Consider the following 14257-nt stretch of genomic DNA (forward strand, 5'->3'; position numbering starts at 1 on the left):
ACAATGCAAAAGCAACCATTTTTTGCAATCTGGACAACAGGAAAACCATGGGATGTTTATGTCTTGCTGATGGAACCATGTTCTTGTATCGCCAACAGAAACTCTCCTATGCTGTCCAAGAAGCTTTTATCCAGTTGCACGAGAAAGGGATCATCTACCGAAGCAAGCGCCTCGTCAACTGGTCCTGCACTCTCAACTCAGCCATTTCTGACATAGAGGTGATTAGCCTAGAATGACCTATTTCCTGTCCCGGCATTTGGATCCAGGTGTGACAATGCAACTTCCTGTCTCCTTCCTCCCAGGTGGATAAGAAGGAATTAACAGGCCGGACGCTCCTGCCCGTCCCAGGCTACAAAGAGAAGGTTGAGTTTGGGGTGCTGGTCTCCTTCGCTTACAAGATTGAGGACTCAGGTAGAGTATGAAGTTCTTGGCTGATGGTTCCAACATCTTGACTCTTGGTTGTCTCTGCTCCATCCATGAACCTTGTCCATTTTCTTTGATAGAGGAGGAAGTGGTGGTGGCTACCACCCGTATTGAGACGATGCTGGGAGACACAGCAGTTGCAGTCCATCCCAAGGACCTCCGATACCAGGTATGAAAGACATGACACTATAGTTTTGGTTGGGATAGGTGACTTCTCAGATGCTGAAGGACAGTCCTAAAGACGCTTTTCAAAAGTCAGTTGGACTTTCTTCATCTTTTTTTCCCCTTGGAAATGTTTTGCTTCTCAACCAAGGAGCTTCTTCAGTTCTGAACTAAACCTCCAGGTGGCCTCAACGACTCTCCTGAAAGGATGCAAATGACCAGCTGTCTGCAAGGAGTTTAAATCCTTCTATTCCCCACTATCCAGTCCAGAGCTTAAGAAACTTCTTGGATGAGAAGCAAAATGTCTTCAAAGAAAGACAAGAAAGTCCAGTTGCCTCTTGAAAAAGCAATTTTGGGACAACCATGACCTGGATGACTGAGAATCTCCATCGACCTTCAGTTCTGAAGTTCAGAACGGAAGGAGTTTCTTGAATAAAAAGCGAAATGTCATCAGGGGAGGGGGGAGGAAATCCAGCTGCCTTTTGAAAAAGCACTTTTGGGACTATCAGACTGTTGCTTATCTAGGTAATTTTGGAGTCTCTTCCAAAAGTGGTGCGGTGGCCTAGAGGTGGAGCTCTCGCCCTCTCTATAATGTGGTTGTGAGTTCAATCCTAGGTAGAGGCAGATATTTCCCTCTCTGGGCACAATGAGAATATAACTGCTGAATATAACTCCACACTGGGGATGGGAAGGGCGTCCGGCCACTTAACACTCAGCTCCATTTCGTTGTCCAGACTCCGCCATGCAAAAGATTATGGGGTCATTAAAAATGATGATTAAATCTCTTCCTTTGATCTGCTTCGTCTTCCAGCATCTGCATGGCCGGAAAGTCCAGCATCCCTTCACGGGACGCCTCCTGCCCATTGTCTGTGATGATTTCGTTGATATGGAGTTTGGAACCGGTATGTTCTGGGCTATGGTGTAGATACTATAAATGCAGCAATTCCTACAGTGGGGCAAAAAAGTATTTAGTCAGCCACCAATTGTGCAAGTTCTCCAGCTTAAAAAGATGAGAGAGGCCTGCAATTGACATAATAGGTAGACCTCAACTATGAGAGACGAAATTTTGTTTCTGGTGTCCTTCGACAGCTCTTTGGTCTTCACCATAGTGGAGTTTGGAGTCTGACTGTTTGACTGACACCTGTGGACAGGTGTCTTTTATACTGCTAACAAGTTCAAACAGGTGCCACTAATACAGGTAATGAGTGGAGGACAGAGGAGCCTCTTAAAGAAGTTACAGGTCTGTGAGAGTCAGAAATCTTGCTTGTTTGTAGGTAACCAAGTATTTATTTTCCACCATAATTTGCAAAAAAAAAATCTTTCCAAATCAGACAATGTGATTGTCTGGATTTGTTTTCTCTCATAGTTGAGGTCTACCTATGATGTCAATTACAGGCCTCTCTCATCTTTTTAAGTGGGAGAACTTGCACAATTGGTGGCTGACTAAATACTTTTTTGCCCCACTGTATATGAAAGGATGGAGTTGTTGGTGAAGAGCTAGAGTGGAGAGTCTTATGAAGAAGGTAGAAGGTAACAGGTGACCTGAATTGTGGAAATTGAATAAAATGAGGAAATCTTGAATAAAAGAAATGTATGTTAGTTAGGATTAATAAGAGAATAGTCCGAAGGAATCAAATGGGCAATTATAACTCAGAATTCCTCAACCTGACTCCTTGGTTGTGTTGGATAATTTTTGGGATTGAATTCCAACACATGTGAAGGGATCACTTGAAGAGGTCCAAAGTACCCAGTAAAGACTTCCATCAGAAAAAAGCTTTTGCCATGTGCAATAAATCCGGAATTAAGGTTAGGGTTGGTTCAAATGAATATAGGTTTAATTGTATGCCTACATTCTCTACAAGAATCTGAACTACTAATAATCAAAGCAAAGTGGTGGTAGGTAAGGCTCATGGGACGCGGTGGCTCAGTCCCTAAGACACTGAGCTTGTCAATCAGAAAGTTTAGCAGTTTGAATTCCTAGCGCAGCGTAACGGAGTGAGCTCCCATTATTTGCCCCAACTTCTGCCTACCTAGCAGTTCAAAAGCACATACAAAATGCAAGTCGAAAAATACGGATCACCTTTGGTGGGAAGGTAACAGTGTTCTGTGCGCTGGCTCTTCGGCTTTGAAAAGGACATGAGCACTGCCCCCTAGAGTCGGGAACGACTAGCATATATGTGCGAGGGAAACCTTTACCCTTACCTTACCTTTAAGGATCAATAGAATTCAAGGAGGGCTGGACTAAGATCTCTTGTGAACGCAAACAGATTCCAAACTGATGAAGCAGTTGATCCCTCCTCTCTCGGGCTCAGCCTGGTCATCTCCTACAGCTTTAGATCTTCAGGTCTTCTTTGAATCAACAACGTAGGTGCGGAGCAACTCCAAAGATCACAAACCAGGTTCTAACAGGAAATATTGGGCTGCGGCAAGAACTGAAATAATCTTCTCGCCCTTCTCACTGCTTCCAGGTGCCGTAAAGATCACACCGGCTCATGATCAGAACGACTATGAGGTTGGCCTGCGTCATGGACTTGAGTTCATCAACATTATGAACGAGAACGGCTATCTCATCAACGTTCCTCCACCCTTCCTGGTATTGCAATATTTTTATTTTTAATATAATCATTCCATCTTCAGTTGAACGGTGTGTTGTCTGGGTGCAAATATCTTTGTTAAACAATAATCAAAATGACAACATCTTTCGTTAGATTAATATTGATTCTGCAATCTTTAACATAATAATATTCCACATATTAATTCTACAATATTAACATCATAATATTCAACATACTAGTCATTATATTTACCCATCTCTTTTAACGTTTCTTCTTTATTTTCCTTCCCTATTTCTAACTTCCATTTTTATTATTTAACCATCGGTAAAATAGATCCCATACCATGTAGTGTTCAGTTTGTACAGTTTTTGTAATCAAATTTTCTTCTACCCCTGTTAATATTTTATCTAATTTTGTTGGTTTTTTATAGAAACCATATAGTGTTGCGTCTTTCTCGAATCTAGAATGTATCTGCAGTTGTGAATACTGTGTCAAAACAATCCCTTGATTGCTCAATTCTTGTTTATTTTTTAGTTCCCCCTTCTCATTCAGTATGCCTTTGTATCTAACAATATTTTCTGTGTTAACATTTGGATTAACCATTGCCGAAAGCCAGACTGGTATCCTCAAATAGTGCTGTATTTTTCTTGGTATTGTTGGATGCAGTTGGGAGGGAGGCTGGAATTCAAGGCATCCTTTTTGGTTGTCTCTCTGTTTGTTATCGACTGGAATTTAGCCTTAATTGGAACAGTAGATTTACTCGTACAGGCAAGTTCAACCTTGGCAGCTTTAAGACCTATGGACTTCAACTCCCAGAATTCCCCACCCAGCATGGGATCCATGGTGCTCTCTGAGCTTGGTTGTTATCTTGCAGACATTTAGCAATAGCAATAGCAATAGCAGTGGACTTATATACCGCTTCATAGGCCTTTCAGGCCTCTCTAAGCGGTTTACAGAGAGTCAGCATATTGCCCCCAACAATCTGGGTCCTCATTTTACCCACCTCGGAAGGATGGAAGGCTGAGTCAACCCTGAGCCAGTGAGATTTGAACCGCTGACCTGCTAATCTAGCAGTAGCCTGCAGTGCTGCATTTAACCACTGCGCTACCTTGGCTCCTGGGTAATTTCATTACCCAATTAAACAACATCCCGTTCCATTAGGGCAGGGGTGTCAAATGGGATTTCATTGAGGACCACATCAGGGTTGTGTTTGACCTCGGAGGGCCGTGGGTGCTTGGCCGGGGGGGGGGGCATGGTGGGCGTGGGCATGGTGGATATGACATGGGACTCCTGTCAGGGACACCTGTGGTGGCCCAGTGCTAAGGCAGGACTTCCCTGAGACCCTCCGTCACTCTCATTATAATCTCCTTCCTTCCTTTTCTTCTTTTTCTTTTCTCCTTTCTTCTTCCTTCACCTCTTTTCTTATTTTTCCTTCCTTGCTCTCTTCCCATCTTTTTCTGTCTTTCCCCTTTCTCCTTTCCTGTCCCTTCTTGCATGCTCAAATGCAAAAGGGGTGGGGGTGGGGACATCTCTCCTTTTGTTTTGCTTTCAGTTTGTTTTGATATCCCTCTGCCAGAAAAATGGAGCTGGGAGGCGCCCCGCCCACCTCTATTTTTGCTGGCAGAGGGCTGTGGGACGCTGCCCAGGCCGAAAATGGGTTGCAGGGGGGGGGGGTACAGACGCCCTCCCTGAGCCCCATTTTTGCTAGCAGAGGCACTGCGGGCTGATCCTTTGCTGTTTCCAGGCCAGATCTAAGCACCCTGCAGGCTGGATGCAGGCCATGGGCCTTGAGTTTGACACCCCTGCCTTAAGGAGTAGGGCTTGCTAGCTTTATATATACTTGTGTAGTGATGGCAAACCTTTTCGCCAACAAGTGCCCAACTGGAATGTGCGCGCGCACCGGCTAGCTGGTCTTCGGGTTTCCAGCATGTGCATGCACACTGGGCAGCTGGTCTTCACGCCTGTTTTGGGAATGTTTTTGGCTGTTTTCAGGCCGGTTTCCTGCGCTCCAGCAGCTGATGCGCATGCGCACATTGGAAAGCAGAAGAGCAGCTGGCAATGACGTGTGTGCCCACAAAGAGGGCTCTGCATGCCCTCTCTGGCACCCATGCCATAGGTTCACCATCGTGGTACAATAGTGCCCTGTCACTATTGGGTAGGAGTCTTCTTCTTGGTGGTTTTTAGACTGTTGTTTATTGTTAGCTTGTTTGTGTCAGGAGGCCTTTCTGTGCTTTCCAACTCTTTCACTTTTATCTGCTGCTTCTTCCAGGGTATGAAGCGCTTTGAAGCCCGTCAAGCAGTGCTGGAAGCGCTGAAGGAAAAGAAGCTCTTCAAGGAGGTGAAGGACAACCCCATGGTGGTACCAGTGTGCAGGTGAGCAGCAGTTGCAAAGTAAAGCAGTCTTCCTCAAAAGGTATTCAAGCCACCAGTCCCAAGGATTCCCAGCCAGCGTGGCTGAAAATTGAAGTAAGACCCACCATTTCTGCTGTTCTCAGTTAGTGGGGTCAGACTTCATGTGAAAAACGATGCCCTTTTTTTTTTTAGATGACCATTTTAGGAATCTTTGGTGTGAAGCCTTGAATATCTTCTGGATGGTAGAAACAGCTGAGGGTTTCAGACTCTTACTGGACTCTTAAGTTGCATGTCAGTCAATCAGAATAGAGCCAGAAGGGATCTTGGAGGTCTTCTAGTCCAACCCACTGCTCAAGCAGGAGACCCTATATCATTTCAGATTGATGGTTGTCCAGTCGTTGAGTCTATCCCCATTAGGAGACTAGAGTTCTGCAGCAGAAGTTAGTAACGAATAAGCCGCTGAATAGTCACTCACAGCCACCGAAGGTAAAACAAATAATAGCTTTACTTGCATAACAAAAATAGAATAGTCTCCAAACAGACTATAAGCAGTCTTGAAGTATATACACAGTCTATTTACAATACGTTGAAGTTACAGTTGCTCAACTCACAATTCACCATGTAGACAGGTAACTACTATACAGACTAGCCACCATCCAATACACGGTCTTCTCTCCAAATACTAAGCTCATACAGTAACAATCAGTAACTATCAAGAACAATCAGGAGCATCAGAAGGACTCTGTAATAGTTCATTCCTCCTTTTATGGCTGCTTAAAGCAATTAGCATCCAATTACCTCTCTCTTACATTTAAAATAACAGATTCATTTGTTACAATTATGGCTTATATACATTGTCAAGCCAAGACTAGGGTTACATCCCTAACACAGTCTCTGCTTAAAAGGTTGCTCCGGTGATGGAGCTCCCACAACTTCTGAAGGCAAAGCTGTTCCACTGGTTAATTGTTCTCCCTGCCAGGAAGTTTCTCCTTAATTCCAGGCAGCTTCTCTCCTTGATTAGTTTCCTTCCGTCGTTTCTTGCCTGGCCTTCTGGTGCTTTGGAAAATAAGTTGACCCTCTGTTCTTTGTCGCAGCCTTTCAAATACTAGAACACTGTTTTCATGTCACTCCTAGTTCTTTTCTCTAGATTGGCCATAACCAAATCCTGCAACTGTTCTCCAGATGTTTTTGCCTCCGGTCCTTGATCATCTTAGTTGCTCTTCTTTGCGCTTTTTCCAAAGTCTCGACATCTTTTTTGTAACGGGGTGACCAAAACTGGATGCAGGATTCCAGGTGTGGCCTTTACCGATCAGGTGCCGCTTTATAAAGTGGTGCTACTCATTTATGTGATTTTGATTCTATGCCTCTGTTTACACAACCAAGGATTGTATTGGCTTTTTTGGCTGCTGGCTCACTTTTAAGTGATCGTCTCACGCATGTAAATAGATCCTAGTTGCTAATCTGTTATTTGGGGACAAAATGCTTGAGAGCGCTTGGTAACTTCCTAGAAGCAGCAGATTATCCGAACCCACTTTTGACTCTAGTCAAAAGTCAGGCAGATTTAGAACTGAAAGGGGCTTAAGAAGGAGATCGTTCAGAATCATTCAATGGCATTGATTATCGAGCTAATTTGGAGCAGGTCTGTAATCTGACAGTTAGGGAAAGCTAGTTTGATGACCTGTTTCAACCTCCAGAGTTAATTCTGGCAAGGAACATTGTTAGAGTAAAGGTTTAGCCCCCATGACAGTTACAATTATGGGTTGTCACAGGTCCCTTTGCCCACATCTTCATGTTCTTTAAGGTATTGTATGAAGCCATCAGGCCATACATGATAGTCAGGTGTACACATAGTCCTCACTTAGTGACCATAATTGGGATTGGCAACTACCTAGTAGCAAAGCAGTTACTAAGTGAAACTGTCACCATGCTTACGACATTACAGATGGAAGAGTTGGTCACAAAAGTTACTTTTTCATCACTGTTGCAATGGCGAATTGTCACTAACAAGGCAATCGCTAAATGAGGACTACCATATTTTTCGGAGTATAAGACAGACCTTTTTCCCTCACAAAAGAGGCTGAAAATTTGGGTGTATCTTATACACTGAATACAGCATTTTTGGCCTCCCAAAACCTCGCCTCCTTCACCAAAATGGCTATGCATAGCCTTTAGAAGTGCTCCTGGGTGGGGGGGGGCAAAAATGAGTGAAAAACGGGCCGTTTTTCCCTCCCTCCCACCCCCCACGAGCACTCTACAAACCACCTAAAGGCTATGCATGCCCCCCCTTTTTTTAAAAATAAAAAATGGCCCCGTTTTCACTAAAAATAGGCCGTTTTGGGGAGGTCTGCAGAGTGCAAAAACTTTTTTTAAATTTGCCTCTTTAAAATCTTGGTGCGAACAGGAGTAGGAGAAAGGTAAGGGAAAAAGGGAAGAGAAGGAGAGGAGGAAGGAAGAAAGTAGAGAAGGGAGGGAGGGAGAAAAGAAAGGGAAAACAAGGAGGAGTTACAAAAGGAGGAAGGGATGGTAAATAAAGCTACCCAAATTCTACATTATAACTTATTAAATGAAATAATAAATATATAAGAATGATAAATGTAAAGAAGAATAACAATTATGTGAATGTATACTTAAAATGGTATGCAAGTGAATAAAAAAATTAGAATTCTTTGGGGAAAGAATCTTGCTGCGTCTTATACTCCGGTGCATCTTATACTCTGAAAAATACAGTACTTGTTTTAAACCTGGTTTTTTTTTTGAGGGTTTCAGCTAACTTATATTTTTGACTTTCTATCCCCGATACTTTTAAGCCGCTCCAAAGACGTGGTAGAACCCCTCCTGAAGCCTCAGTGGTACGTGCGCTGTGACACAATGGCCCAGGCTGCAGCCGAGGCCGTGCGCCGGGGCGATCTGCGCATTGTGCCAGATTTCCATCTCAAAACCTGGTTCACTTGGATGGACAATATCAGGTGAGGCTCTTGCATAAACAGCTAACGGCTCTGACCCCGACCACTTCACACACCCCCATTAACCCATTCTGAGATTTGTTTGGTATTTGGCTCAGTGAACCGTGTGGATTCCCCTGCTGCTTTGTCTTTAATACTGTGAGTGAGCAAAGCTGCTGTTGAAGGAAGCAGTGTTTTTTTTTCTTAAAATTTATTTTAAATGTGGATTTTTAGCAATGCACGGGAACACGATGAATGTGTAGCAAATGATTGGAGGGATGAAAGCACCTTCAGCTTCTGCATTGTAAGCGCCACCTCTTGTATACATCACCGCAATGCCATTGGCGGCGCAGTGGTTAAAGTGCAATTATTGCAGGAGAAAATCTCTGCCTATAGCCTGGAGTTCGATCCCGATGGTGCTCAAGGTTGACTCAGCCTTCCATCCTTCTGAGGTTAAATGAAGGACCCAGATTGTTGGGGACAATATGCAAATAAGGCTAGTTGTTCTCGTGTGCAGTGCCGTATAGCGTCGTTTTGAGGGTAGGAGTTAAAACAATTTATGTCCAGGATGCGAGGGGTCTGTAAATATTTTCATGGCCCTCTTTTTGACTCATGCAGTGTACAGGTCTTCTGGAAGGCAGGTTGGCAGTAAAAGGAATTGATTATTTGCGTGCTACTGGACTTTTTTTCCCCTTTTCCCTTTTAATCTTTGTTTGTTAAATTGCTAAAACTTTGAGTAATCTTGGACTGCAGCTTTGCTAATTCTTTCCTTTTTCATAGGGATTGGTGTATTTCTCGGCAGCTCTGGTGGGGCCACCGTATTCCAGCATATTTTGTGACTATTGATGACCCTTCTGTGCCAGCGGGAGAGGTAGGATTTTCTGGGCCACTTGGGGTACAAACTGGTAGAAAAGCCCTGATTCCCAAGAAAAAGAAACGTAATGAATTTTCGGGACACTGAAGTGTAATAAATATAGACATCCACATGTCCACTGAACTCATAGAGAGGGTAATAATGGGGGAATAGAGCTAAGATTTTTTTTCTTCATTCTTTTCACTTAGACTTCCAAGAGGTGCTTCAAGGAGTCAATATTTGTAAAATTAATTTAATTTCTGATTTTGCGTACACTTAACTCAAGTATGCATAAACCATTTCTTTATTTTTCTCATTTAATTATATTTCACTTCTAGTATTTTCACAAATATTGTAATTCATGGTGAATATTCTTAATATTCCTTCTTCCTCCTGTTTTCCCCGCAACAACAACCCTGTGAGGTTGGTTGGGCTGAGAGAGAGGGAGTGGCCCAAAGTCACCCAGCTGGTTTTCATGGCTGTTCTGACCCCCTCCTCCGTTCAGTAATGAAAGCTGAGACAAGCTTAACTAGAATGTACTTTTAATAGCAAGAAACCAAAATCTCGGTGGCTGAAAGCCAAGCAAACAAACAAACAGATAAGGACCTTGGCAGCAAGTCAGACAAACCTTGGCAGCAATTCAGACAAACCTTGGCAGCAATCCAGCCTGCCAAGTTAGTTATGCTCTCTTTAGTCAATATGTTGACTTCTGCAAGAGGGGCAGGTCACAAGCAGTCTTTTTTATAGTCTGGAGAGGAGCCTATTGACCCCCAATTGAGCGCAATTACCTCCTGTAATTGCGTAATTGTTCCTGACGCCGAGTAGCTCTTCGATGGCGTGCATCCAGGAACAACTCACTGCTGGCTTCTGGATCACTCTCCCTTGTCTCCTCCCCACTGGTCCAAGACTCAGGCGCCACCTGGTGACCAACCAGTCTCTCTGCGCCCTGCTCGGAGTCGGAACCCTGTCCAGGGTCCTCCACATCCTCCAGAGCCGACTCATAGGGCCCTTCGCTGTCGGAGTCTGGTGGCAGCTCCAACGGCTCCTGCTGGGCCACAACACATGGCTAACTCAGGATTCGGTCTCATGGTCTCCCGGTTTCCAGCCTGGTGCCTTAACCAGTAGGCCAAACTGACTCTCCTTGAAGCAAGTTATTTGGGGTGACTAAGAACAGTGAACTATGATGGATATTAATTTTTTTGGACTCTGCGCAGCTTGGAAAATCCAGAAGGATGATTTTATTGGATAATGTTGACATTATTTAACGTTGAACAATTTTTTTGTTGATGGGTCATTTACCTTCCCAAATTCTGCAGGATGTGGATGGCAAATACTGGGTGAGTGGTCGGAGCAAGGAAGAAGCGAAAGAAAAGGCAGCCAAAGTCTTCAACGTCAGCCCGGATAAAATCTCCCTCCAACAAGGTAGGGAGACCGGAAATGGGAAACGTGTGGGCATGGGAATTAGGAAGCTGGGTCTGCCATCACATTTCTTGTATTGCAACCTTGAACCACAAAGGGTCACCCCATACTACATGTGCTCTTACAAGAGAGCGGGTGAGCAGTTCTAATTCTGTTCCTAATTCGTTCAAGATCAGCATATATTATCTCTCCGTAGAAGAACACTGCACTGTACGAATGTATGGGTAGTCCACGTTTAGCGACCACAGTTGTTAAACAAAGTGGTCCCTAAGTAAAAAATGAACAAAAAGACCCAAACACCTCTTCTCTATCAATCAAATAAGCAGGGATTAACACCAGGATTAATATGCAACCAACAATAGATAATATTATTTACTGGCAGTAAACAATACCCCAGTCAAAATTGTCCCAAATGTCCTTTTTTGTGGAGGCACCTGGACTTTCTTCTTGTTGTTTTTGAAGATGTTTCACTTCTCATTCAAGAAGCTTCTTCAGCTCTGACTATCCTGTCAAAGCTGAAGAAGTTTCTTGGATCAGAAGCGTCTTCAAAGGAAGAAAAAAAACAAGAAAGTCCAGTTGCCTCCTGAAAAACCATCTTTGGGACAACCATGACCTGGATGACTGAGAATCTCTACAGACCTTTAGCTATACTATTTGGGATGAGCCCCCTTTGAATGGTGTGGGAGTAGGAATGGATTTCCAGAGGACAAAATTGCAGACTTCAGGAACCAGGAGAATTCCTTCAGGTGACCCTGAGGACACGGATAAACCTCCAAGTGCTTCAATGACCCTCAAAAAGGATGCAAACGTCCAGCTGTCTGCAAGGAATATAAATCCTTCCATTCCCCACCATCCCAGTCAGAGCTGAAGAAGCTTCTTGGATGAGAAGCAAAACATCTTCAAAAGAAAAAGCAAGAAAGTCCAGTTGCCTCCTGAAAAAGCCACTTTGGGACAACCATGACCTGGATGACCGGGAATCTCTATAGACCCCAATCAAGGAACTACCAACTCAGAGAATAAATAACAATGTAATCAAGAATAGCAATAGCAATAGCAGTTAGATTTATATACCGCTTCATAGGGCTTTCAGCCCTCTCTAAGCGGTTTACAGAGTCAGCATATCGCCCCCACAGTCTGGGTCCTCATTTCACCCACCTCGGAAGGATGGAAGGCTGAGTCAACCTTGAGCCGGTGAGATTAGAGCCGCTGAACTGCAGATAACAGTCAGCTGAAATGGTCTGCAGCACTGCACCGTAACCACTGCACCACCTCGGCTCTTTCTAAACTACCAAGAAAAGAACAAAATACATGTTAACAGTTAATAGGGCACACTACTTGTATATATGCATAGAGAGCAAACCCCATTCCCTTCTAGCAACTGATGCTGTTACCTAGTTGGGTAATGAAACATCTGCAAACAAACAACCAAGCTCAGAGAGCACCAAGAACTCCAGAGTTTATCAAATTCTACTAGTTCAGTTTCCTGACCTGATGATGCCAGCTTTCCCTCTTACTTCTTGCCTTCTAAGATTAGTCAAATTTTTCCTGGGTTCTGAATTTGTTAAGGAACCTTCACCTCCCCTTGGCCAATTCTTATCTGCTACTGTGTGATTTTAATCTATCAAAAGAAATTACCCCGTAGTTTTCAGACTATAAGACGCACCAAGATTTCAAAGAGGAAAACAACAAATAAAATAGTTTTTCCCCTCCACGGCCACCAGAAGCACTCTCCAGTCCTCCCAAACCCTCTGAGGATCCCATTTTTGTGAAAAACGGGCCCACTTTTGGCCTGCCAAATCCCCATGCATCCCGTTTTTGCCCTCCCCAGCCTCCAGGAACACTCTGCAGGCCACCCAAATCTTCTGCACACCCCGTTTTTGCAAGAAACAGGCCTGTTTTGGGCAAAAATGCGATGCGTGGGGCAGGATTTCAGGAGGCCAAAAATGGCCATATTCAGTGTATAGGATGCACCGACATTTCCACCCTCTTTTAGGTGGGAAAAAAGTGTGTCTTCTACTCCAAAAAGTACGTTACCTCTTGCTAACGTCTTATATGCATAACCAAACTAAGTTCTCCTTAAAGGCCTCTTCAGAGCCTCAGGTAAACACCTTTGCCTTCAGTTTCTTCATTTGAGTACCTGCAACTGGAGATGCTGGAGCTTAAACTAGGGTCCTTGGTCCAGACAAAACTTCACCCTTTGAAGTGCTGCCCAAACATCTCTTTTCTACCTTCCATATCACAAACTTTCTATTTTCAGTTTAAGTCCAGAACCCCTGCAGAACAAAAGATTTCCCCTGCTTCTATCCAGATGTGGTGGGATGCAAGACCCAGAATTCCCCGCCCACCTAATTGGGTGTTGCAACCCAACATCTCTGGAGGGTCTCAAGGTTGGGAAACCGGGCTGTGAAATACACTTTTCCCCTTGAAGAAAACTACCGTATATACTCGAGTATAGGCCGACCCGAATATAAGCCGAGGCACCTAATTTTACCACAAAAAAACTGGAAAAGTTATTGACTCGAGTATAAGCCTAGGGTGGGAAATGCAGCAGCTACCGGTAAATTTCAAAAATAAAAATAGATACCAATAATGTTTTTGAATATTTATTTCAAAGAAAAACAGTAAACTAGCGGTGTATTCAATGAAATACTTCACTCACCTCATGATGCTGATGTCCCGCTGTGATGATAATGTCCCGTGCAGCCGCTGGAGCGATGTCCCGCCTCCTATGACACACGGCACAGTGATTCCTATCATTGGATCACTGTACCAGAGGAGGTGGGACATCGCTATGTGGCTGCTTGCCATAACAAGGAGGAGGTGGGACATCGTTGCAGAGCGGCAGGAGGGGGAGGAAGGGGAATCGTAAGACAGCCCTGCATTACATTAGAACGTGAGGAGGGGGGATGGTGCGGTGCGCGCTGCGCGGCAAACTGACACAGAGGGAGGGGAAACTCACAGGGGCACTGGGCCATTCACGAGTGTCACCCAGCGGCATGGCCCCGCCCCTTTTTCTCCTCCATTTCGGGCAAATTTTTCACTGACTCGAGTATAAGCTGAGGCGGCTTTTTTCAGCCCAAAAAGTGGGCTGAAAAACTAGGCTTATACTCGAGTATATACAGTAAGCTATGTAGAAGTTAAACATGGAAAACCACGTTTATAAAGAAAACCTATATAAAATGTTTTATAGATGGCACTTCTTGCCCTCAAGGTTGGCAAAGATGTTTAAGGATATGTCAGTTAAATGCTAGAAATGTCATACCTGGTTCGTACTATGCGTATTAAGTTCCACCCAGCCAGTTCCAGCCAGTTGCAGAGGTACAAAGACAAAGGATGACCTTGGTTTTCTAGAAAGAATTTTGTTATGGCTACATAGCATCTAACTTTGTACAATCCCCCCCTCCCATTTCCCACAATTGAAAATGCATAGTAGAATAATAGAAAGTATGGCAGGCCAAAGATCCAAAAGAAAAGATGGCTGCATGCCTGACAATATGTGGTGGGCATCCCCAAAAGCAAAAAAAAAAAATGGACAAAAATACATACATGGT

General features: G+C 44.0%; 1 protein-coding gene across 1 annotated transcript in view; it reads left to right on the top strand.

Annotated features, from left to right (window-relative positions):
• Positions 1–14257, top strand: part of LOC116503561 (valine--tRNA ligase-like) — a 50025-nt gene that overhangs the window by 18804 nt on the left and 16964 nt on the right. The window contains 9 exon segments of the mRNA XM_032210047.1: positions 99–218; positions 303–411; positions 504–592; positions 1397–1487; positions 3054–3178; positions 5410–5513; positions 8300–8458; positions 9215–9305; positions 10604–10709. Coding sequence (XP_032065938.1) covers positions 99–218; positions 303–411; positions 504–592; positions 1397–1487; positions 3054–3178; positions 5410–5513; positions 8300–8458; positions 9215–9305; positions 10604–10709 — 994 coding nt within the window.

This window comes from Thamnophis elegans, chromosome 2, assembly GCF_009769535.1.
Source record: "Thamnophis elegans isolate rThaEle1 chromosome 2, rThaEle1.pri, whole genome shotgun sequence".
Taxonomy (NCBI): Eukaryota; Metazoa; Chordata; class Lepidosauria; order Squamata; family Colubridae; genus Thamnophis; species Thamnophis elegans.